The 25,958-nt window shown below is 42.8% G+C and overlaps 2 protein-coding genes across 8 annotated transcripts in view; one reads left to right on the top strand and one right to left on the bottom strand.

The window, feature by feature from the left end:
- Positions 1-19,660, top strand: part of LOC129329596 (cell division cycle protein 20 homolog) — an 85,798-nt gene extending 66,138 nt beyond the window's left edge. The window contains exons 1-11 of one of the 5 annotated variants that reach the window (XM_054979055.1): positions 12,711-12,789; positions 13,592-13,804; positions 14,179-14,321; positions 15,537-15,633; positions 16,877-17,005; positions 17,316-17,512; positions 17,894-17,988; positions 18,178-18,409; positions 18,504-18,629; positions 18,965-19,082; positions 19,320-19,660. In XM_054979055.1, the coding sequence (XP_054835030.1) occupies positions 13,603-13,804; positions 14,179-14,321; positions 15,537-15,633; positions 16,877-17,005; positions 17,316-17,512; positions 17,894-17,988; positions 18,178-18,409; positions 18,504-18,629; positions 18,965-19,082; positions 19,320-19,492 (1,512 nt within the window). In that variant the 5' untranslated portion in view covers positions 12,711-12,789; positions 13,592-13,602 and the 3' untranslated portion in view covers positions 19,493-19,660. Of the gene's footprint in view, positions 1-12,710; positions 12,790-12,911; positions 12,978-13,067; positions 13,161-13,591; positions 13,805-14,178; positions 14,322-15,536; positions 15,634-16,876; positions 17,006-17,315; positions 17,513-17,893; positions 17,989-18,177; positions 18,410-18,503; positions 18,630-18,964; positions 19,083-19,319 lie in introns of those variants that run through there. The other 4 variants (XM_054979054.1, XM_054979056.1, XM_054979057.1 and 1 more) reach the window with 4 other exon arrangements.
- A 4,014-nt stretch (positions 19,661-23,674) lies between these two features.
- Positions 23,675-25,958, bottom strand: part of ELOVL1 (ELOVL fatty acid elongase 1) — a 36,097-nt gene continuing 33,813 nt past the window's right edge. For all 3 annotated transcript variants that reach the window (XM_054979059.1, XM_054979060.1, XM_054979058.1), the window contains exon 8: positions 23,675-25,899. In XM_054979059.1, coding sequence (XP_054835034.1) covers positions 25,654-25,899 — 246 coding nt within the window. In that variant the 3' untranslated portion in view covers positions 23,675-25,653. The remainder of the gene's footprint in view (positions 25,900-25,958) is intronic.

The raw sequence follows: 25,958 nt of genomic DNA, 5'->3' as shown, positions 1-25,958 counted from the left end.
TTTTCATATCTGCAAATTTTGGAAAGGTTTAAAATTGACAAGAGACACTATGCTTTTGAGCAATCCAAGACTGAATTTGAGACAGAACTATGTACAAATGACAACCATGTTATTGCAAAATGTATAAACTCTTGTTGAAACATGAGACAGAGGAAGAACAAGAGAAAAAATGTACGATTAAATTGGCTTAAAAATTGGATATGATATATTAATGGAACAATAAGGAAGCATGGCATCAAAAGGTTTAAAATTTATATTAAGCTCTAAGCACACTTTATGGTAGCAATGCTGAGCATGCGTGTCGATCAGTGCTGAAATGATTTGGGGTCTCATCATTCTGCACTGCACTACTTCAAGGTGATTTGGTGTCTCCTACTTCAAGGTGATTTGGTGTCTGCTGACGAGTTGAGATCATAGAATCATAGAGTTGGAAGGGGCCATACAGACCATCTAGTCCAACCCCCTGCCCAGTGCAGGATCAGCCTAAAGCATCTCTGACAAGTATTCATCCAGCCTCTTCTTGAAAACTGCCAGTGAGGGGGAGCTCACCACCTCCCTAGGCAGCTGATTCCACTTTTGAACTACTCTGACTGTGAAAAAGTTTTTCCTAATATCCAGCCAGTACCTTTGTGCATGTAATTTAAGCCCATTGCTTCGGGTCCTACCCTCTGCTGACAACTGGAACAGCTCCTTGCCCTCCTCCAAATGATAGCCTTACAAATATTTAAAGAGAGCAATCATGTCCCCCCTCAACCTCCTCTTCTCCAAACTAAACATTCCCAAGGCCCTCAGCCTTACCTTGTAGGGCTCAGTCTCCAGACCCCTGATCATTCTCGTCGCTCTCCTCTGCACCCTCTCGATATTGGCCACATCCTTTTTGAAGTGAGGCCTCCAGAACTGCACACAATACTCCAGGTGTGGCCTGACCAAGGCAGTATAGAGAGGGGCTATGACCTCCTGAGATTTCGACGCTATGGGCCCTTTGATACAACCCAAGATTGAATTAGCCTTTTTTGCCACCGCATCACACTTAGTTTACAGTCCACTCTTACCCCAAGATCCCTTTCACATATACTACTGCCCAGAAGTGTATCCCCCATCCAGTATTTGTGCTTCCCATTTTTGTGGCCCAGATGTAATACTGTGCACTTGTCTTTGTTGAATTGCATCCTATTCACAGCTGCCCACTTCTCCAGAGTATTCAGGTCTTGTTGAATTTTATTCCTATCTTCTTGGGTATTTGCTACTCCTCCCAATTTGGTATTATCAGCAAATTTAATGAGCAGCCCTTCCACTCCTTCATCCAGATCATTGATAAAAATATTGAAAAGTACCGGGCCCAAAACCAAGCCCTGCGGCACCCCACTGGACACCTCCCTTCAATCTGATGAAATGCCGTTGACCACCACTCTTTGAGTGCGGTCCTCTAACCAGTTCCCTATCCACCGAACTGTCCTATAGTCCACTCCACAGTCTTCCAGTTTGCCCATCAGAATGTCATGGGCGACCTTATCAAAAGCTTTACTGAAATCCAGATAAATCACGTCAACAGAGTTCCCCTGATCCAGTAAGCTGGTCACTTGATCAAGAAGGAAACCAGGTTGGTCTGGCAAGATCTGTTAGGAGCAAAACCATGCTGACTTCCCCGGATTACCGAGCGGTCCTTCAGATGTTTACAGATTGATCCCTTTAAAATCTGTTCCAATATCTTCCCAGCTACAGAAGTCAGACTGACTGGCCTGTAGTTTCCCGGGTCATCCTTCTTCCCTTTCTTAAAGATTGGGATAACATTCGCTCTTCTCCAATCTTGTGGCACATCCCCAGTCCTCCAGGAGGCCTTGAAGATGATGGACAGGGGTTCTGCAAGTTCTCTAGAAAGTTCTTTCAGCGCTCTTGGGTACACCCCATCCGGCCCAGGGGATTTGTATTCATCCAGTGCAGCCAGATGCCTCTCCACAACCTCTCTGTCAATGTCAATTAACCACTCAGGTGTCCTGCCACATTTTCTACTATCTCTAGATGTGCCTGAGTTCTTCAGAGAAAAAACAGAGGCAAAAAAGTCATTAAGCCTGTCTGCTTTTTCTCTGTCCTGCATCAGAGTTTCTCCATCTACTCCCAACAGCGGTTCAATTGCCTTTTACCTTGCGTTTGCTTCTCACATATCTGTAGAAGTTTTTCTTATTGTAGTGAGCCCTCCTGGATAGACCCAGCTCTTACTGAGCTTTGGCCTCTCTGATGGCTGATCTGCAGTACCTAGTAACCCTCATATACTCCTCTTTAGAGGTCTGTCCTTCTCTCCATTTCCTGAACATTTCCCTTTTCTCCCTTAGCTTATTCTGGAGCTCTCTGTACATCCACATCGGTTTCTTGGAGCCCTTACCATGTTTCCGTCTCGCTGGGATAGTGAGGGCTTGAGCTTGCAAAAGCTCGTGTTTGAGAAGGGCCCACCCTTCACTCGCTCCTTTCCCTTCCAGCACACTCCCCCACGGAATGACTCTCATCAAGCCTCTGAGTTCATCCAAGGTGGCCCTATGAAAATTTAACCTACGAGTCTGGCTATGAACTTCCTTGGCCCCCCACAGCAACTGGAATTCAAGGAGGACATGGTCACTTCTCCCTAAGGTCCCCACCACCTTCATCTCATCTACCAATTCTTCCCTGTTGGTTAATATCAAGTCTAGTATGGCTGAGCCCCTTGTAGCTTCCTCCACCTTTTGAAAAAGGAAGTTATCGGCCAGGCAGGTCAGGAAATTGCATGATTCATGACGCTTTGACCAACGGGAAGTAAGTCTCCGATTTCCGAAGACCATCACCTTGCAATAGTTTATTTTTAGGCGCTCTTCTTTGCAAAAGTCACTGAGTCTCGACAGGGCTCTTCTAAGGCCAGTACAAGTCATGGACAGAAGGACCATGTCGTCAGCATAAAGAAGAACAGAAATCTTCCGTGTACCGAGGCAATGGGGGAAAACTTCGGAGACTGAAAGCCTTTTGATGATGTCATTGATATAAAAGTTAAAGAGAAAAGGGGCAAGAATGCAGCCCTGTTTTACACCTGTAGTTATAGGGATACTATCAGTCACTGAGCCTGAGATGCCCACTCTTATTTTAGATGATGTGCTGGTGTGGAGTTCCCTTATTAGGTGCAAGAGACGTCTGTCAATGTTAGTTCTTTCCAGTTTAGTCCACAGCCTAGCCCTGTTAATTGAGTGAAAGGCTGCTGCTAAGTCAACAAAGACCGCATATAGATGTTTGGTAGGACCTTTTATGCAAATGGTAGCTAACTGGTATAAGACCTGGCAATGGTTGATGGTACCTTGGCCTGGGAAGCAGAATAGATTCAGAAACACTGTAAAGTAGCAGTGCAGAAAACATCCTAGTCTTAATGAGAACTTTTATACGATGATGTATCATTGGTATATGACTCCTGAGAAATTAGCTAGAACGTACAAGGGTTCTTCGAACTTATGCTGGAAATATGCTCAACATGAAGGAACATTTTACCATATGTGGTGGACTTGTAAGAAAGGGAAAAAAATTTGGGGTACAAATACGATTATTAATTCAGAAGATTATAAAGATTAAAATACAATTGAAACCAGATACTTTTTTGTTTGGAACGATGGATACTCAGTTGGAAAAAAGCTACGGAATTTGTTTTTATATATGATTATGGCAGCGAGACTATTATATGCGCAAAACTGGAAGTGTCCAACATTCCCTGCAAGAGAGCAATGGTTGATAAAAGTGTTGGAATTTGCAATGATGGCAAACTTCATTGATTAGAGAGAAGACGATAAGTTTGCTTATTGTTGAATGGAAACCCCTTACAGACTTTTTGCATGAAATGGACAATAGCAATTTGATGGTTTATGAATTTATGGAAAAAGGAATTTGGACATTAGAAAAAAGAAAGCTTTTATTTAAAACACAGAGTAAGAGGAAATTTTAAAATGACGCTTATATCTGTTGCGGAGAAAATCGGAAGCCTCTTTTAGTTTATTTAGTTTTTTTCTTCATTTAGTCTGTATTTTTTGTTATTTTTTGTTTGTTAGTTGATTTGTTTGATCATTTTTGTGTAATTCTTTTGGTCATTTTATTTTCTTTATTATATAAAACTCTTAATAAAAAGGAATGTTATTTAGATTATAATTTGGCACAATGATTCTTTTAAGTATTTCTTTTCAGCTTTATTCTAATTTTAATATTAACAATTCAAGCTCCTGGTCTTGTTTTAGCAGAAAATAGAGCTTCTCCATCTTTTGCTTCTAATTATGTAATCTATTTGGTTCTTGTATTGGTCACCCAGTGATTTCCTTGTTTGCAGTTGTCTATTTGGTTGCCTGAAGCATGTGTTAGCAACGAAGAAGTTGCTGGCCTCATTAAATTCTATGAGTCACTCTCCTGCTCCATTTCATGATCCTTGTCCAAATTTTCCAACAATATTTGATTCTGCTTTCATCTCCTACTTTTGTGTCCCAGACACCTATGATTATCAGCATATCTTGTTTAGGTGTATGATCAATTTCTTCTTGGACATTTGCATAGAAGTTTTAACTTCCTTCCTCCTCAGCATCTGTAGTTGGGGCACAGACTTGAATGACAGTTATGTTAATAGGCCTTCCATGAAGTCTGATTGATTTTAATCATTCAGACTTTGTGTTATAGCTCCTGACTGCTTCAGTTTTGCCTCATTATTAGTACAACACCCTTTCTTTCTTTCTTTCTTTCTTTCTTTCTTTCTTTCTTTCTTTCTTCCCCGCCCTCCCCACAGATTGGCTCAGGGCGGCTAACAACATTCAAAAAATACATTAAAAGTAAAAAAACCATAAAATCAATAATTTTTAAAAAGTCATATTGATACTGGGGGCAATATAAATTTCATAAGCATTATAGGTAATCAATGTTATCAACAAATCAATTAACATCCACCTTCCAAAAATCAATAACCTAATCCTATCCCCTGATATACAAATACTACATATAATTTAATTCCTATAATTAAATCAGGCTATAAAAAGTTTAATGTATGTTATAGAGAATCCATAACAGCCCAATGGTTCACCAATGTTCTTAAAGTGCCCCAGGCACAGAGGAGGCAGTGCCGAACAGCTGGCTCACTCACCACACCAGGGAGGAGCTTGTTCTTCTTGGCTCTCTCCTTCCCTCTCTGGCAGCACAAGGCTCCTGGGCAATGTTCTTAAAGTGCCCCAGGCATAGAGGAGGGTAGGGCCGAGCAACTCACTCACTCACCACACCAGGCAGGAGCTTGTTCTTCTTGGCTCTCTCCTTCCCTCTCTGGCAGAGTTTGTCATTGCCACAGTAAAACACTTTGTCCTTTTCTGACTGAAAATGTCCTAATCCATTACACGTTAGTTCATTCACACCGAAGACTGCAATGCTTAAACGCTCCATTTCTCATTTTATGATTTCGAACTTACCTAGATTCATACTTCTCACATTTCATATTCCTATTATATGTGTAGCACAATTTAGATGTTCCTCTTGCATGTATTCACATCAGCAACTGGATGTCCTTTCAGCTTTAATCCAGTCCTATCATTAAGCACAGCACTATTCACACTTGTCCTCTGATCTTCCCAGTAGCCAATTGAGTGCCATCTGATCTGGAGGTCCTGTCTTCCTGCATTATATCTTCTTTTATTTTGGATTGTCTCATCATAGGGTTTGCAAGGTAAGAGATTATCAGAAGTGGTTTATCATTGCCTTCTTCTGTGCAGTACTAACCAAGGTTAGCTGAACCGCAAGATTTAAGTCCAGTGGTAAGATTTCACAGCGTAAGCTTTTGAAAATCAGAGCTCCCTTTTTCAGACACCAGCAAGGTTAGCAGAAGTGTCACTGCCACTGTCTGTGAAAGATTCTCCATCTGTGTCACCTTTCACTACTGCTGCTGCTCAATAGCTAGCCTTCATTCATTCCTCTGCTTCCATCACCATTGGAACATATAATTATCTTCTGCTGATGTAACCATTGATTCCTGAAGGGGGTCGATGCATCTGGTGTCTCAGCTTTGATCATTCCACCTTGAGTGACTCTTCTAGGATTTAAATCTTGACCCAGTCTGTGCTCCTGACAGTATTGCTCTCAGCTTCACTGACACACTCAAACTCCTCACCATATTAAGGTGTGTATCCAAGAGAGGGATAGGGATAATACTGATCTTATAATTGAGGTAATTGTAGGCTATTTTTCATGAACCCAGTGTGCTGTTCAGGAACTGGGAAGGAGTGAAGGAAAGCAAAATTATACCTTACTTGGGGTGACAAAAGACCTTGTAATGATGGAAGAAAAAAGGTTTCAGAGTGCTGACCTAGATAATGATAACAAACGCCTGTTCTAGTTCCCTATTATGAATTCCAGGAATCTAGAGAGCAGAGCACACCTGATAGGGTCATTCTCTGTGCAGGCATTGCATGTGCAGTATTCAACAAACTGTGAAATCCTGGATCTGGTCACTGGAAGTCACTACTGCCTCCAGCTGCGTACCCGGCCAGATGGACAGAAGTACCAAGGGGGTTGGAGTGCCTGGTCAAATACTGAATGTGTTGAAATCCCATCTGGATCAAGTAAGTAACCACCAAGTACAGAAACATAGGACTGAATACAGGAATTATAAGACTGGAAGGGTTGAGAAAAGGCATTTGATGGAATGCCACTTACAAGGAATCGAAGTAAAGCTAAGTACTAGGAGAGACATATGTTCAGAAAAAGATCTGTCATGGTTCTGCTGGAGCCTCATTCTTTGTCTCTGCCTTAGGTGCAACTGTCTTGAGTGTGTCAATCACACTGTTGTTCTGTGCTGGACTTGTGCTGGGCCTGGGCTGCACTTGCCTTTCCTCATACAGGTAACTGAGCTCCAGCTCAACTAATAGAAAGCCCACCTCCACTACTTAAAACTATGTGTGTTGCTTGGGAAAATCAACCAGGGAAGGGGGGATCCTTTTGTGATAAAGGTAAATTTATTAGGGAGCAAAACCCATAATGCTGAACCTCATCTATGCAGTGAAATCAGCCCCGGTCCCTCTGGGTTTACTTTGGTTTAATTGTTCAGCAGTGTGAAACAAAAGCTCTGGCCATCCATCCCAGACCTTCAGCATGTCCTGGATAGATTCCTTGAGGACAACAGCAAACAGCAGCAGCAGGTGAGGCCTTTCTCCTCCATACAAGAGGCAAGAGTGTAGTATAATGGTCAGAATGTTGGGCTAGGACCTGGGAGACAGACAGGCAGACATGTAGACTGAAGTAGGGAGGGAGTCCTGAGGCACTTCTGTGTTTCTGATACTGCAGGCTTCTTCCTTTCAGGCGAATGCTTTCTTCTTCAACAAGACTTTGGAGAACACACCTTTGACTTGCCCACTGGAAGTCCTGTCTGAGATGCCCCTGGATGTAAGAAGCTGTAGCCCTCTTCCAGATGGAATGGAACAGATGGAACGGGATAACCAGCTTTCTTCCTACCAGCACTACATGGTGCTGAACTCTAGGAGTAACCGAGGGAGCAATCAGGAAAATGAATATTATGATGGCACAGAGGATGGGTCTGACACCGTCTCTATGTCCTTGGAACATGGTTCACACACTGCTTCAAAGCCTAAGGTCCACTTTAGTTCCTTTACCTTGTGCAACATACCACTTTCTGCCTGTGAGATGAAAGAGGAAAGAAGCATCAAAGTTTCTGGGGAACAGTCTACAGCTCCCACACACATCTCAAACCAGACTTACCTAATTCATCAAAGGGTAGCAGAAAAGGAGAGGATTTAGCATTGTGAATGTTGCAGTATATTAATAAGAATTTTAGCCTGAGATCTGACAGAAGAGCCAGTGACAGCAATTGATTTGCCTAGAACCTGTCTAAAAGGCACAGTCATTCATTGGACATGTCAGTAAGCACAAGAATCTAAAAAGTATATTGGGAAATAGATTGCTTAGTCCTTGAAGATGGGATGAGCAACCTTGCAGAAATCATAGATCTCATTGCTCCATCTTTGATCTCATTTTAAACTCATTTTAAACTATAAATCTACAATTGCCTCCTCCTGCTAATAAATCACTGGAATCCCTTGTATCACCACTAGACTGTAACATGTAGGGCATATAAATGCAACATTATTTGAGCAGTGAAGTTTTATTCTATTCAGATTAAATACATTCATTGCAGTCTGTTGAAATAAACAATTTTATCTCCAGTATTAAGATCAGTCCAAGAAGCTGTTGTGTACAATACCAACAGACTAGTGCCTATAATGTCACCAACACCCACAGCAATTCTGCAACTCTTTCAAAACTGATTTTGCTTTTTAAAGATAGTAAGGAACTGAATGAACAGTTAAAGGAAAATCAGCAAGTGAGACACATGAAGAAGAGCAAGACTGACAGCATTAGAATCATTGGTATGTGTAAATATCTTTTACATTGTTGAGACAGGAGGAAAAAAGGGTCAAAGATAGGGGTGTGCACTTTGGGAATCCAATTCGGGTAAAATATCCGAATCAGACCCGATCCGGAAAGCTTAGAGATTTCCGAATTGGGGCCAGCATGCTAGCCCCGATTCGGAAATGCCGAAGCAAAGCTTCCTGAAGCATTCGTAATGCTGCGAGTAGCAGGGAAAGGGGCATTTAAACCCCAGAATCAGCTGCTCATAACGCTGCAAGCAGCAGGGAAAGGGGCATTTAAACCATGGAATCAGCTGCTCGTCAGGGGCTTCCCCAACGAGCGGCTGAGTGCCAGCACTACTGTCGGGGCCAGGAAACTCCTCGGCCCCGACACCGGCCAGCGAAGGAGACAGCAGGGATGCAGGCTTAAGCCTGCACCCCCTCGCCAGGTGCTCTGTTTGCCGGCAGATGTCGGGATCAAGGAGCTCCTCGGCCCAAACACCAGCCGGCGAAGGAGATGGCCTGCATCCCCTCGCTGGATGCTCCGTTCGCCCACCGATGTCGAGGCCGAGGAGCTCCTTGGCCCTGACACCAGCCGGTGAAGGAGGCGGCGGGGATGCAAGCTTAAGCCTGCACCCCCTCGCCAGGTGCTCTGTTTGCCGGCAGATGTCGGGACCAAGGAGCTCCTCGGCCCAAACACCAGCCGGCGAAGGAGATGGCCTGCATCCCCTCGCAGGGTGCTCTGTTCACCCACCGATGTTGAGGCCAAGGAGCTCCTTGGCCCCGACACCAGCCGGCGAAGGAGGTGGCAGGGATGCAGGCTTAAGCCTGCACCCTCTCGCCAGCGCTCTGTTCACCCGCCGATGTCGAGGCTGAGGAGCTCCTTGGCCCTGACATCGGCCGGCGAAGGAGTCGGCGGGGATGCAGGCTTAAGCCTGCACCCCCTCGCCGGTGCTCTGATCACTGGCTGATGTCAGGGCCGAGGAGCTCCTCAGGCCTGACACCAGTGGGCAAAGGAGGCGGCGGGGGTGCAGGCTTAAGACTGCACCTCAGCAGAGCAAAGGTAAGTGGGAGTGGGCTGGGTGTTGTGGGTTTTTTTAAGGGCCCTGCTGCAAGTGACAGGACAGGTCAGGGGGAATTCCCCCGCCGCCTGCCAGCTGATAGGGAGGAGGGGCTAAGTGGGGGGGTTGGGAGTAGGAGTGGGAGTGGGTGGGGTTGCTGGGAGAAAACCCAGCCCCCTGAATCACTTTGGAATGCTCCAAATCTTTACGGAACATTCCGAAGTGCTTTGGATTTTGAGTATTTCCGAATGTTGTTTCTGTTTCGGGTAAATCCGAAGCAGGAAATCTGAATATTTTCAGCGTACACACCCCTAGTCAAAACACAAAAGTAAAAATCATGAAGCACTGCTTTAATGTTATATTTGTTCACACCATATTTCTACAACCCCTTATCCAGATGCCAATCAGGAAATTTTGATGGTGGTGTGTAAAATATAATGCACTCTCTCCCCACAAAGGCAATAACCCAGAATGAGGAACATTTGGAAGAATGTAAAGCAATGACTTCCATTTTTTTAATCATTGTGATTCCATGTAATGCTATGATGCCAGATATTAGCTTGAAGACTCCTAAGCATATCCAATATGCAAATCTACCCAGTGGACTTCTAATCTTGAAAATATGTTTGTAAAATGTTTATAGAATTAGGCACGATATTAATAATGTTAAGGTGGACGTGGAAATAGGTAAGAGGCACAGAAGCAAATTACGCATTGAGAGGGCAGTGAGAAAATCTACAGAATGAGATGAAGAAAACTGTAACATACAGGACTTTGCAGAGGACCAATTTCTCACAAGCTTTCTTTAGTAAGATGGGATAAATGAATTTAGCACTCTGCTTGCAAACACCAGATGTTATGTGTTTTCTGTCAATAGTCCTTCCCTATAGTTTTGCAACCTATGCCATTGATCAGTAATACAGACTCCATGGACTGTATTTGATTTTTTGCCAATGTATTAATTGAAATATTTATATCCCACCTTTGGCAGAAGCTCCAAGGTGGCTTACGTTTTTAAAAAATTACAGTACAAAGAAATAAAATGTAAAGCAGCCAAGAGCAGGAAAAAATTAGTCTTTAAAATCAGAAATCATATTAAAACCACAGCCCACTTTACAGACATAATGCTCTCAGAAATGCTTTTCCCAAAAGGAAGCCTAAAATTTTTCCAGTTATACTGCTATGAAAAACAAGCAGGTCATCTTACAGTCACATACAATTTACAAGTATGTCCAGTAATAAAACTTTCCATATAACATTGGGGGAGGATCTTACATTCAGGGTCATCTTCTTTGGAGGAAAATACAGTGATACTGTCTTCAGCTGTTGCCTAAAGACCATCATCAATGTGGCTGTGTGTACCTTCCTAGGGAAGGAGTTCCATAGTATTGCTATGAAAAAGTATTGCTGAAAAAGTATGGTTACACATAGCCATCCAATCATGCACCTCAGGCTGTATAGGCATATGCAACCACCTCCATGGAAGATGTTAGATTCTGGTTAGATTCAGATAGGAATAGGTGGTCCTCAGTGAATTCTGGACTCAGAACATTTAGGGCTTTAAAGGCCAACACTAGGAACTGGGCCCAGAAATATGCTGGAAGCAATATAGATGTGGCAAAATTAGCATGATACATCCTATGCAGTCACCTCCCACCAGTAATCTGACTGCAGAATGTTTGACCAACTGCAATTTCCAAAGCTGTTCAAAGACTGCCCCACAGAGTGTGTTACAGCAGTCTAATCTAGAGGATGTGTCACCATGGCTAAATCTTTGCCTTCTATGCAATACTTCTTATTCAAAGAGAACTTTCAAAGAAAAAAAGATTAGGAGGGGATCAATAATAGAGGTTTCTAAAATCATGCTAGGTTTACAGAAAACGGGTAGAACAAATGCTTCTCTTTCTCAACACTACAGCTCAGAGTAGTCCAATGAAATAGATCTGGAATAGACAAAAGCCAGTATTTTACACAATTTATGGAATGTTTATGTCTATATGAACAGGTAATAACCACAATGGCTTAGTAGATACTTCAAGTTCAGAGGCAGTATGCCTTCACATCCCAGCTGCTAGAGAGCAAGCGGGGTGAGAGGGAGCTGCTGCCTTCATTCTCTGCTTGTGAGCTTCTTGTCTCTACTGGTTGGCAATTACAGGAACCAGGACAGAGAACTAAAATGGTCAAGCCAGATCTAGCCTGACTTTTCCTTCAAGTGATGCATTTAGATTGGTTAACAGATAAACCCTGGAGCTGTTGACACCTTAGACAGGTAAAGCTTATACTTGCTTACAGCTCCATTTTTCTTGCAAAAGTACTGTAGTATGCCAACAGGCTGCGCAATTCTAAACATCCCCCACTTATAGTATGAAAGCCAATATAACGTAGCAGTAGCATATCAGACAAGCAAGACTCAGGTTCAAGTCCTTGCTGAATTTTACTAGGTGATCTTAAGTCAGTTAGTCTTCATGTAACCTACTCTACAAGGTTGTCGTTAGGATACAGTAGAGAGGGAACCATATATGCAGTGCTGCTTGGAGAAAATGCAGGGGTGTTAGAGCTTGCTGTTGAGAAGTCGTTCTATGATCTCTACTAGACTCCTAGGAGTTAAAATGGAAACAGGGGGTGTAAAGGTTGTCCAATGCTTGGAGTAACAGTATTATAGAGGCACCACCCAAAGAATGCAGAAGTGTGCAGCCTCCAGAGCAAGAAAATGTTATTGACACCCATAAATACTACTCCAGAGATTGAATTATGGTTCAGGTGCAGTGAAGCTATAAGCCGATACGTTAGGGGACTCTGTGTACAAATCCGTCCATAATTGCAAATACTTCTCCTATAGATAAGACATAGTGGAAGCAGGCGACAACCTAATAGGTATCATATATTACAATGTCTAGTGAAGAGTTGGCTAGGACGATGCCTGTTAACCCGCCCTCGGTGAACTGGAAAATAAAACCCAGGCACTGAACGGCGATCCTCACACTACCCGGAAGCCCATGACCTCTGAAATACAATCTCTCCAATCAGCTCGCTAAACTTCCGAGCAGCAGTTATTATCTGCGCCAAACGAGAATTCCTTATCCTAAAACTAACACGCATTAAACTCAACAGACGCCTTCCCATATCACACCTACGTCAAGCCCATCTTCCCCACCCTATCGGGGCTGCGCCCGGAGAGTCTCTTGCCGGGTTTAGACTGGAATCTGACCGAGCCTCGCCATGGAAACAGCGGCCATTCCTCCGCCCCCCGCCCCCGTATTAAGACAACGTGGGTGGGGGGAAACCAGCCTCTTTGGCTGGCTGGCTGACCCATGCCCGCTCCTCCTCGCGCATATTCAGAGGTACAACCCCCTTACGGAAGATAAGCCAATGAGGGAAAGGACGGGGGAGGGTCGCCATGTTACCCAACGACCGTTACGTTCAAAATCACCAATAGTGGCGCTAGGTGGCGAATTTAAAATCCTGAAAGGGGAAAACAGTAGGAAGAGTTTCGTTTGGAGCCGTAGAAACGGTAAGACGCTTTTCTGAGGTGGGTTATCGGGCTCGCTGTTGCCTTTGTTGTCGGCGTCGTCCTTTGGAGCTTCCCTGCGCATCCCAGAATGTGGTGGTTCAAGTAGCTCCTCGGTCTTCAGATACTCGGGCCCAGTCGCTGGTGCTGTACGGCGGACGACCCTAAATTATGTACATTGTTCTCTCCTTAGGAACTGAAAAAGTAATTGCATTCAACCTGTCTCCGGGTAATAGGCATGATCTTTAGAAAATGAATCACGCCTCAATGGTGTAGTCAATACTGTAATAGCACTAATTGCCGTTGAGACAGCACTTTAGGCATGTCGGAGTTATGTGACTCGACTGCAGGCCGAAGAAGGGTTGTAGGATAATCTTCTCTACTATATTTCCACGTGTAGGAAACTTCGACACCCCTCCCCCAATCTATTTTACTGTACTGCTTCCAAATCTAGGTTTAGATCTAGACAATGTGCCTGAAAATTGATTAGGAATGCCCCCTCCCCCCACACCGCAATTGTTGGGGATTCAGGAATCTGAGTATCTGACCTTACTTTGCTGTCCTATAGTTTTCTCATTGTTGTGTTCCACATCTTGTGAGCTAGCTTCTCCCCTTCCCTGGCTCTGTTCATGTAGCATTTCATCCGATGGCACAGTTCCTATTTGAGAGTGACTTGCATGGGCTGTTGAAGTTGGATGCTCCTATACCCAATGCACCTCCTGCACGATGGCAGCGCAAAGCCAAAGAAGCTGTTATTAGCACTGGCCCCTCTCCAGACACCACTCTTTCACCCATGAAGCCAGTCAACAGGTCTCATAGCACCAGCAAAACTCCCTCCAAAACACCAGGTAAGCTATGGTGATCTCTCACCTTGAGTACTGCAAGTTCCTTCTCTCTGGTCTGATGTTGCTGCATTTGACCCCTCCTTAAATCTGTACAACCTTCCTTTTAGCTTGTGGACCCAACATATTCACCATCAAAGCCTTCCATGATCTTGCCTGGTGCCCTCATGATACTTTTGCCTATAACATTTGCTGCATCACTTTCAACCATCTAAAAGCTTCCTACTTCCTCAAACTCCCCCTCCATTTCTCTTTTGTTTCTTCTTAGGCCTGCAATCACCCTAGGTGTTCTGGGAAGCAATTCTGCCTCTCACTATCTTGAAATCCTTTCTCAAAATCCATGCTTATCATGTAGCTTTTGGTGTATTTCTATCCTGCAGGCAAGGCTGGCTCCAAAACACAGAATACTCCAAACAAAACTGGAGGGGACAGGTACATTCCTAATCGCAGTGCCATGCAAATGGATGTGGCCAACTTCCTCTTGACCAAAGAGGACTCCTCTGATGAGACACCTACAAAGAAGGTGAGAAGTTTGTATGTGTGGTTTTCAAATTCTTCTGATGGAGACCAAGTCTTTTGAGTGCTGGTACACAAGACTTTCTCTAAGTGTTGTCAAGCATGTTGCCTTAATAGTAAATAAGGTGCAGTTATGTTAGTTAACCTAACTGCCTAACTTTCAAAGTGCACCATAAGGATTTCTGGGCAAGGTCTTTTGCTAAAATAAGCAGAGGACCAGGTCTATATGATGTCCAAAGCCAAGCAAATGCTTTAGGATATATATATCCTGCAGGCAATACATCTAAATTCTGTTTGTGATACACTAGATTCTATGCATGATCTAATTTATATTGTGAGGTGCTGGCTTATGAGGACATGCACACTCTTCCAAGCACTCTTTATCATACTCGGGCCTGGCTTCTAACAAATTCTGGCTTCGCCTTTTATTTAATTCCGATTCAAACTCCTTTACTTTCCTAATGCTTTCAGATTTCCATGAATTCAAGTGGTTGGAACTAATCCACAAAAAGGTCAGGTGTATGGGTATACCTTTAGAATCACTTTACCTTGCATCTGCTTCAACAGCATTTCAGATAATTAAACGGAAGCTCTTAAAAATTCAGTTTTAGCGCCTGATTGAGGCAGCTGGGAAAACCTGTTCCCCAATTCACCTGGGACTGCCTTTGTCATCCGGCCAGTTAGCCACCTATTTTTGCTCTCTTAACTGATCCCGATCAAAGAAGGGCACTAATGCTGGCCAGATTCAATATACTGCCTTCGGCCATCTTCGTTGGTAGATGTCAAGGGACCCCTTATGAACTCAGAAAATGCCCGTGGCCTGGATGTCATTGAATCCGTCTCTCATGTTCTACTAAATTGTCTATTTTACTCTAAGATCCGAGACAAATTTTTGAACTCCCTTCTTTATTCATGGTGCGGCCTTTCTGATAATGTCAAGGTCCAGCAACTATTATCTGGTCACAACTTTTCTATAACCTCCAACATTGCTTGTTTTCTTCAATCTGCAATTTGTATCAGGGAAGCTATCAACTAATTTTAATGTATCTCCTTTTGTTTCTGACATGCCAATAAAAGTGGTGTGTGTGTGCGCGCGTGTGTGCGTGCGCGCACGTGCCATTCTGTTTCTACTTGCTTGGCTTCAGGGCATGCAGCTTCACAGCTGACCTCTGTATTCAGTAGAGGTTGCCCCTAATCATTCTCCCCCCCCCCTTCTTTCAAGGAGCATCAGAAGGCCTGGGCAATGAATCTGAACGGCTTTGATGTAGAAGAGGCAAAAATCTTGCGTTTGAGTGGGAAGCCCCAGAATGCCCCTGAAGGTATCCTCATTTATGATTTATCTAACACAAATAGTAAAAGCGGTGGGGGATCAACATATGAAGTTGTCTCATTGATATAGTACTGATCTAGATTGACCCAGAGACTGCCTATGTACTGACAGCAGCTGTTTAGAGTCCCTGGCAGAGAAGAGTCTTTTCTGATGCTTGCCCTCCCCAGGCTAGTTGGAGAAGCCTAGGATTGAAGCTAGGACTTCCTGCATGCAGCAAGTCACAGTCCCTTTCCAGAAGTGCTGAGGCGAACAGTGAAGTGCATTGCTGATTCTTCTTCAAAAGTATTCCTTTTGTGTAGGGTGCTTATAAAATAGATAATGAGTGAAGTTTGGTCTAGCAGTGATGCCTTCTAGTGTGACACACAAGTAAATCTTTCTGATTTGCCACTGCCTGTCTGCAGCATGAAGAGTACACAGTTTCTTGTGCAACTTTATTGCTAATAAGACAAGATACCTTGCTTCCTTTTTCAAGTACTACTCTTAGTCTACTTTTTAGGATTATGTTATTGCAGAATACAAGAATCACCCTTGGAAATATCGCTGCATGTTTTGTGTTTAAAAATTATAAACATCAAGATTGATATGATGAAACACTCCTTTATTGTAAATCAAAATGTGATGGGTAAGCCTTGCCAATAGTCGAACATGATTCAGTTCAGGGCAAACAGTGCTTAACTATCTTTGTTTTAATTTTGGCATGGTATCATAATTTATGAGATTACTTTCCCTCCCTCCCTCCTCCCCCTCTCTTGTCGGAACACAGGGTGCTACAGTGCTGTGCATTTGGTATTCTGGCGGTAGTAACATAATAGCGCATCTTGGCTTTTCTTGCCAACAGTTTAGTGCATACTTGTATCACCGTGAGTGGCTGATACAAACCAACTTAAGAGCAAGCCACTGTATCTTGTGCAAAAGTTTGTACAGATGTTTCAGATAGCAGCATAGCTCAAAGCTGGCTGTTATGTGCAATCCCTGTTGAAGGAAGCCTTACTCGCAAAGACTGTGTTTGTGCCTGGTATCTTAATGGAGCAAACACTGATATGGCGACATTATTTTCTTAACTGCTTTGCATACTGGTGGTACTGATGAAAAGATCTTCTTTAGCAGTTGGGCAAATGATGCAGCCAACATACATGAACCGTGATAGTGGAGAAAAAGTAGATACTGACCTGGTTAACCTTAGTTTTGATTACTCATAATGATGTTGCTTCTCTTCTCCTAACCCAAACTAGGCTACCAGAACAATCTCAAAGTGCTCTACAGCCAGAAGAACACTCCAGGCTCGACTCGGAAGACTGGTAGATACATAGCCTCCATGTCAGATCGGATTCTAGATGCCCCGGATATCCGCAATGACTACTGTAAGCAGCCTAGGTCATTGACTCTATTCCAGTGAACACTCTAGCATACATTTCTGAGCATGTAAAGGTGCCCATTTTCTCTGAAGTGCTTGAAATCTTTAATGGTTTTGCTGTGTGGTGGCTTGCTGTGAAAACGTTGAACCTCAGTACATTTGGCCATTGTGGGAGGTGGGGGAAGAGATAAATCTTTACCTAACTGGATTGTGCCTCTCCTCTGAGGTGGTGAACAGAAAATTAGCAGTAGTGAGTTTTGAGCTACAAGCAGGGCCTAGTGACTGACTCTTAAAACCTATGTGATTCTTTCATTCAGATTTGAACCTTATTGACTGGAGCTCCCTCAACTTTCTGGCTGTGGCTTTGGATAAAACTGTGTATCTGTGGAACTATGATTCTCGAGAAATAATCCAGCTCATGCAGATGGACCACCCAGATGACTACATCTCCTCTGTGTCTTGGATTAAAGAAGGAAATTATCTTGCAATTGGCACAAGTAATGCAGAGGTCCAGGTGGGGGAAAAAGACCATAATCCTCATAAGAGGCTTGGAAATATATATATTGGTGAAATCCCTAGGCAGTGGAGGTAGTAGTATTAGCATAGATATTATGAACAAGCAAGCAGCTTGCATGGATACAAAACTGGCAGCAGGTACTTCTGTAATCATTGGTATAAAACTTCCTTTTGGTTTTGTAGGGGAAAGGTGGATGTATTCTGGCTCTAGAACTATTCTAGTTCTGGTTTCTCTCCTGTTGCAATAAGATCAAATGGGACAATTTATGTTCCCTTTATGTAAAACTGAGAAGTCATCTTCAACTTGGAGGGTTACCATATGGTGATGTTCCAGAACCACAGATGTTTGAGTTACTAACTCTACCTGTGGTGTTCCTAGTTGTGGGACGTCCAGCAAAAGAAGCGTCTACGAAACATGATCAGCCACTCATCCCGTGTGAGCTCCCTAAGTTGGAATAATTACATCCTTTCCAGGTAAGGGCAGGTCCAAGACACAGATTGTATAGGACACTACTGGCTATGAAGGGATGTAGAGGGAAGCAGCAGACAGGAGGGCAGCTTCTCTACAAGATAGGTGTAGTGGGTATGCTGGTTAACCTTGGCCTGCCTGGAGCTCCTGGATTATAGACAGAACTTACTGATACTATGTCCTTTCTTCTGCAGTGGGTCACGGACTGGTCACATTCATCATCATGATGTTCGTGTGGCAGAGCACCATGTGGCAACATTGGCTGGCCATACACAAGAAGTGTGTGGGCTTAAATGGGCACCTGATGGTCGTTACATAGCTAGTGGGGGAAATGACAACCTGGTAAACATTTGGCCAAACACCCAAGGGGACAATGGGAGGTATTGTCCTGTGCAAACATTCACACAGCATCAGGGAGCTGTTAAGGTAAGCAAATGGACATTTCTGTAGTGGTATATGCCATGTTGCTGCCAGTTCTGACTACAGGGCATCTGAACAATATTGTGCTGCTTTCCATTAGGCTGTGGCTTGGAGTCCATGGCAGTCCAATGTCCTGGCAACAGGAGGTGGAACCAGTGACAGGCATATCAGGATCTGGAATGTATGTTCAGGCACCTGTCTAAACACTGTGGATGCACAGTCTCAGGTAAGGCAAGAACATTAGTTAGACAGGGGCCATAGTTCATTTGCAGAGTATGAGCTCTGTATGCAGAAGATCCCAAGGTAACATCTCATTATCTCCAGTTAAAAGGGCCAGGTGGTACTGTAAGGCTCTACGGAAAGCTGTTTGTCAGAGCAGACAATATTGACCTTCATTACCAATGGCCTGACTTGATAGAAGGTGATCTTCATGTGACAAATGAATGGAAGGAGTTCCTCAACAGCAGTTCATGTGTCTTTCTGAACAAGATCCATGTTGTTATATAGAAGCATGTTTTATTTAATGCTCTGCTTGCTATAACAAGGTCTCTTGGTTGATAGGTGTGTGCTATCCTCTGGTCTACAAATTACAAAGAGCTTGTATCTGGTCATGGCTTTGCTCAGAACCAGCTTGTATTGTGGAAATACCCAACCATGTCCAAGGTGACAGAGTTGAAAGGTAAGTCTGGGAAGAGAAGGAATGCCTCTCCAATGAGGTTTGCCTAATTTATAGGCCACACTGAGGAGAATGGCTTTCCTCATGAAAGGAAAGTACTCCTTTTAAATGTCTAAAAAGACACTGAGGGATGGAAGGGGGGGTGGTATTGGTATCTGAGGCACTCACAGTGTTTTGTTATGCTGGCTTTGTGCTCTGTGCAGAATCTAGCAGGCACAAGTTTTCTCTGTCCTTTCCAAGGTCACACTGCTAGAGTACTAAGCCTGACTATGAGCCCAGATGGGTCCACAGTTGCATCAGCTGCAGCAGATGAGACATTGAGACTTTGGCGCTGTTTTGAGCTGGACCCATCACGGAAGAAAGATAAAGAAAGTAACACCAAGAGCAGCATTATCCATCAAGGCATCCGCTGAGTCTTGTCTCATTCCTCTCCCACCCTATTTGCTTTATGTACAGAATTTTAAACAATTTAATAAATTTCACTCTGCTTCCCTAAAAGTGGTATTGGTGAATGAGCTAAAAAGGTAGTATAAGAAAATACTTTCACTTTAAGTATTGGCAAGGACTTCATCCATAATGAAACATCAGTAAATCAAAAACTTCTGACAGAAAGCTAAGCAAAGAGTGCTGATTCTAATGTCTCAAGACAAATCGGAAGGATTCTGTTTGTGAGATGAGCTAGATACTTGGCAGGTTAAACGAAACTCTAGATTTATTGACATTTCCATATGTTGTAATATACTTCAGCTTTTTTAAGATCCATCTAACAGAATAAACTAGCATAAGAGAAGTGCTCTAGATGTAGTTTTGAAGAAACTACCTGTAATGTAGGGGAAGAAGTCTCAGCAGATGCTGTGCCATTGTGCAGCAGAACATACGCTTCTGTAGTGATATATTTCACATGCCTCCTTAGATACAGTCTGTGTACTCGTATCATAAACTTTATTCCTTACACTGTTTCTGGATTAGAAGTTGTTACTAAGGAAATAGTATGTGCAGGCATGTATGTAATGTGGTTTCTTTTACTGAACTACACAGACGCACTCTACTAATGCACTTGCAAGAGATTTTTTCATATTAGTGACAAGTTCTCTAAGGCTAACCTGTTAAACTATTATGCCTTTTAAGAATTTGACACAGGAAGAATGCATCCAACTTTTACTTCCATTTTCAGTAGAGGCTCTTCTGTGTCTCAAAAAACAACTGCCTCAGAAGACATGGCACCATATGCATGCATGCCTACATAGGGGGGGGGTGCATGTGTATGCGTATATGTAGGTAAGTAAAATCACCATGGGGCCTTACCTATAGCCTCTACTAAACTTTCCCAAATCCATCCAGGAAGTTTCAGTTGATGTTCAATGATTGCTTGCATGTTTTCTTGGGGGGGAAAGGCTTACTTCTAGGCAAATGTGGATATTAGAGTCAAGCTTTATCTACTGACCTAAGTTAGACCTGCTTTCAGAACACGTATTCTAAAGTTGTGCTCCTTATCTGGAAAAACTAAAGTAAACTGTTCTAACAAAACTGTCTTCACTTCTAGAAAATGCATGTCTTTTTAACAGCAAATATAGTTTATAGCAAACTGATGCAAAATTGCCCAAAGATAAAATTATAGTATTTTCTTCTCTGGCCTCCTCTCTGCTACAGGTAGTATAACAAAAAGGATGGAGAGAAACTACTTCCAGTAATGATTGTTCTACTGTACTTGGGTAGCAGTTATTTTAACAATGTTGTTGTACATCAACTAGAATACATTTGCAGAATTTTCCCACTTTAACCCTTGTTTCATGAAATGGGCTTTGGCTGTACCACCCCGAGTTAGAATATTCATCTTAAGAGTGTTTAAGCATTATTTCTCTATCTCGATATGGCTTCTTGGTTAGTAAAAGTCTGGCCTTTAGAGCCTAGATTGTTACATGCAGGGTTTTTTTTCTGGGAAAAGAGGTGGTGGAACTCTCAAGAGGGAAATGAGGAAGAAGACATGAGATTCTTTGAAATCATATTATTTTCAAGCACTATTGCAAAGTATTTTCAAGAGGTGCTGGAACTCTGTTCCCCCGTGTTCCCCCTGAAAAAAAGCCCTGGTTACATGTAGTTTAATGTTTAATCTTTTAGAGACACTCTGATACAGTGGTTAATATTGGACTGAAGGCTCTAGCATTCAAGCTCCATTCAACTGTAAACTCACTGAGCTCATCATTTACTCTCTGCCTACTTGCTAGGGTTTGTAAAAGCAAAATGAAGGAAGAACACATGAGCTCATTGGGAAGAATAGTGAGATAAAAGTGTGATAAGAATTCTAAATCCTGTATTTCTTCTAATCCTGTTTCTTAATGTGTGAATATGATGGTAGTGATGCTTTGAATTGCCATACTTTTATTCTCAAGGATCTTAAAAGATTTTTGAGACTTTATTCAAATGAACAAGTCTCATCATAATTAGAAACAATGGAGGACCTGTATACCTTCTAGAACTATACATACAAACTCAAGACTACAGTCATGTGAGGTGTTTTATTTTGCCTTCTTGAGGGGCCAGTCACTTATTCCTTGGACAGACCACTGCAAGTATTAGGAGAGGGGAAAACAGAAAGCCACTACTGTTATGATCAAAATGTTGTGTCCTTGAACACATTGACTGATGTGACTGTAGCCTTAATACTTGCATTTTAGGACCCAACAAGGACCTCAGCATAGTTCTACTTAACCATAATCTGTTACTACAGATTGTTTTAATTAAAACTATATAGGGACTTTCAATATATGCTAATAAATAGGTAACAAGAAAAGTGACAATAGGTCATATCTAATTTAACACATGCCATTAAGCTGATATTCTCAGCAATTAAGGTATACTGCTAGATGCATGATTCATAGAAATACTGAACATTGCCCATGATGGAAAGGAGATTTCTTGTTAAAACTGCAATTTGAGCTGTAAAATTAGCTAAAGATATTGTATTAAATGCATCAGCAGTGATTAACCAATGCTACTTTTATCGGAGAGCCATTTTTTTCATCATTTATTAACAGACATCTGCTTAAGGCAAGTTTGTTAAGTTAAAGGTGGCATGATATTCAGCATCTTCAATGTAGACACAGGCACAGCAACAACAAAATAAGTATTCAACTTCATAACTGCAACTGTTACAAAAAACAGTCAAGTGCAGGGGTGTGAGGCTAATTCTGTGTAAGATATTTAGGCGAGCATGATTTTTTTCTGACCATGGGTTTCAGCAAAACTTCCAAGTTTTTTCTTGTGGCAGAATAGTCATTATGATAGAATTCCCCAAAAATGCCTGAAGTAAGTGCTTATTAAGGGGGGAAATAAGGTATTTACAAACTTTTTTGTAAGTGAAAAATAATTTTGTATTAAAAGCGAAAAACCATTTTTTTCAAGAATTCAAACTTTTCACTATAAACAAATTGGAGTACTACTAGACTTCCAGCACATGCACACTTCTTCCCAATCATCCCTCAGTAAATAAAACCCTCAGACTAGCAGTAATTTGAAGAGGACATACAGTTAGTTGCAAAGCAGGCTTGAAAATAAAAAAGTCACCTCTGGTATTCAACAGCACAGGATGTTTGTAAAGCTGGAAGAGTATTAAGAGAGTCATGTATGGGCAAGTTATATCTGCAGACTGGCCCACATAATGGAGAAGCTTCCAAAATAGCTTTTTGTGGAATAGTTATTTTATGGACCATGTAGAGCAGCTTTTATCTTTACTATCTCCCAAAAGGCAGTTGATATAGGGACTCTTGGCCTATAGCCTCCAAATATGAAGCAGGAGGTGGAGTTTCCATGTGTCAAATGTATATAGCTTAGCTGTAGAGAAAATTAAGAACCAGCCCACACAGGAAACTTCTATATCAGTCTCTGATACACTATACATCCACAAAGCAACAAACTACAAGTTGAAAGCTATTGCTATGTGTGGCATGTAAAATGCATGATGAATACAATACATGCTGGGATAGCACAGATCATGTTGTATGTTCTCTGATCACCCTTATGCCTTCATATAATCACAATATGACTGCTGAATGTGATTGGAAGTTTGATATTGTATCCCTAGAAGCAAACTATGGTTTGCACTCCCCTCTCTAAAGTAAGAGCACAAACTATGGTTTGAAGGTGGTTTGTAATCCTGATTCTAAAAGGGGAGCACAAACTACAGTTTGCCTATTCATATGCAATGGTTTGTACTAAATCATAAGTCATTGTATATGCAACAGTAATAGAATGTACTGTACACAAGCCTACAGTTCAGGTATAACACTAAAGTAGCCTTGTATAATGAATCATTGTAAAATAATCTAGAGACCCCAAAAGAGCATAGGTCCACACACATTTATCCAATTAAAATGCAGCTGCTCTAGGTACTTGTGGATGGCAATGCAGTAAGGCACCCATATCTACCCTTAACGTTTCCAAAGGAGAAAACCATTTGATTGGGGGCGGGGGGGGAACCACGATGATGAAGCCACATCTGGAATGCAGAGCTACATGGGCCAGGTTTCATTAACTTGTACAATGATGAAATGTTAGAATCTATTTAACCCTAGCAAACATTGAGAAGTGAAATGCAGTACAGAAAAACCAAGCATCTTTTATACTTTATAAATTGTACCCAAAAATATCTTACATCAAAGATTCGGATAAAACAACTGTGTAAATTGGTGTGCGGCTACCATAAGAATTAGTTTAATGTTTCCCAGAAACAATGGGGGGGAGGGCGAATATACAGCAAGATAATCCAATTAAACAACATGAGAGTATCCCAAATAAAGTCTGAGAAAAGCTCCTCTTAACAGGGTAGGAATGACAAAATGAATATATCTATTATATATATATAATATGGCTCTTTGTTTATGGCACATAATCCAGATTATAAATTGCATCCCTTTCTACCTCCCTGCTAAGGATAGACTAAGTAACCTTCAGGTCACTTCAATAAGATGTACCCCAGTATAAAACTAGAGATGTACACTGTAGAATTCTACAGTGCATCAAATAATCACACACAGCAGGATATACTGGCAATCATATTTAGTACAGGACATACCACTTCAGTTTGTCTGTGCTGGTAGTACAGCTTTAGAATTTGCTATATACTAACACTGTTAAAACAGGCCTGTGATAAAATTATGTCCCATACACATTGCTTTCCTTTTTTTTATAGCTGTGGTAGCCCCATTAATTATGCCCACATCAGCCACAGGCAAACAGCCTGCCAAAAGAGGGCTTTCCTGGGCCTAGCAGGATATTGACAGCCATTGGAGCCTGGGCAAGAACAAGAGCCAGTGCAAGACAGGAAGCAGCTGGCTAGAAAATGTTTCCATATAAGGAGTGAAAAGAGAACACTCTCTTTCCTGGATTGTTGGGGAGGAAAGGCAGGAGCTCAGAAGTGCAACACAGAACCTGTGAATACGGCTGCAGGCAAGAGAACATGACCAAAGACGTAAGTGTAAAAGTGTGCGCCAACATGACAGCCTAGGTCAAACAGGAATAGTCTTGCTGCAGAACACAATTACAAGGGTTCGGGGGGGGGGGGGTGATCCAAGTTTGCAGCTGCTCCTACCTCCTCCTTAAACCAAGGGCAATACAAGTAATTGGAATCCTAAATTAATACCATCTGCTCAACAGTGCCCCATGGGAAGGCTTACTCTGCTTCTCACCCAGGCATATGCCCTTGAAATCAAGAACAAGAACCACTATTCTCTTTCTGTCCATTTATTTCTGTGAATACAAGTGAGCAGCTCAGATAGGAGGGAGGCACCTCCCCCCCCCGGATGAGTACTCCCCAAGGCTTAGAACATAGAGAGCCTCTGCTCCTCTGGAGCAGATCCAATTAAAACAACAAAAAGGCACACAGCAACAGCATGCAAGCAGGACAACAGAGTCCTATTTCTTTTCCTTGGGCTTCAGTGCAGCAGGAGCCTGTGGTCATCAACCCATTGAGAGCATTATTGCTAAAGTCCAGGGATCAGAGCAACCAAAAGCTGGAGATGTTATGTGGAGGGATGAACACTGAGGCCAGCCAAGGCAGCAGGAATGAAACCCCTGGCCTGTAGCACCCCACCTGCATTCAGAGCAGGAATAGATATCTCTGGGGAGTCAAACCCAGAGCCACAGGGGCCATTCACATTCAAGTATGAATGGCAGGGCACCAATGTGAAAAACAGTAGAATGAATGGGGTTCGACACAAAAGCAGGGAGGTTAAAGGAACAAATTCCAACCTAGCCACAAGGAATACATAGAACTAAATGGAAAGGTGTGCCCTAACTGGCAGTTACAGAAAGGGACAGGGCTCTGTTTTGGTCCAGCTCTGGAGGCAGCCTAACCCAGGGCAGGCACAGGCACTTTGGATGCCTTGGGCTGGATCCAGCACCGACAGCCTCTCTTCCTTGGGACAGCTGAAGGTCAGGCAACGAAGGATACAGGGCAGTTGGGAAGGTGGCTTGGAACTGCAAAAACAACAGTCTGTAGGCACTTGATCTGGCTAGCAGGCCCAGACATGGGGCCAGTTGGTCTGAGTCACCTTGGTCCTACCCTCTTTAATTGGCTTTAGTTGGTTTTAGCTTTGCCATTAGCAATGGCACCATTCTCATGGAAGCCGTTGTGCTGGGACTGTCCCATGACCTTGGGTAGACGCTTGCCTTTGGTGTACGACTGGTACCAGAAGTTGGAGAAGAGGATGAAGAAGATGACGCCATAAATCCAAATGAGGTGGATGAAGATTGGGAACTGGTAGCCACAGGTGGGCATGAAGTAGTACTGGGAGATGTGCACAGAGACGAGCACAAACTGCAGCTGGGAGCAGAGGCAAGTATTAAGTTACTGAGAGGAAGAAGACAGTTGCATCCCCTCCT

This window comes from Eublepharis macularius, chromosome 5, assembly GCF_028583425.1.
Source record: "Eublepharis macularius isolate TG4126 chromosome 5, MPM_Emac_v1.0, whole genome shotgun sequence".
NCBI classification, from domain to species: Eukaryota; Metazoa; Chordata; class Lepidosauria; order Squamata; family Eublepharidae; genus Eublepharis; species Eublepharis macularius.
This window is presented reverse-complemented; position numbering and strand designations above follow the sequence as displayed.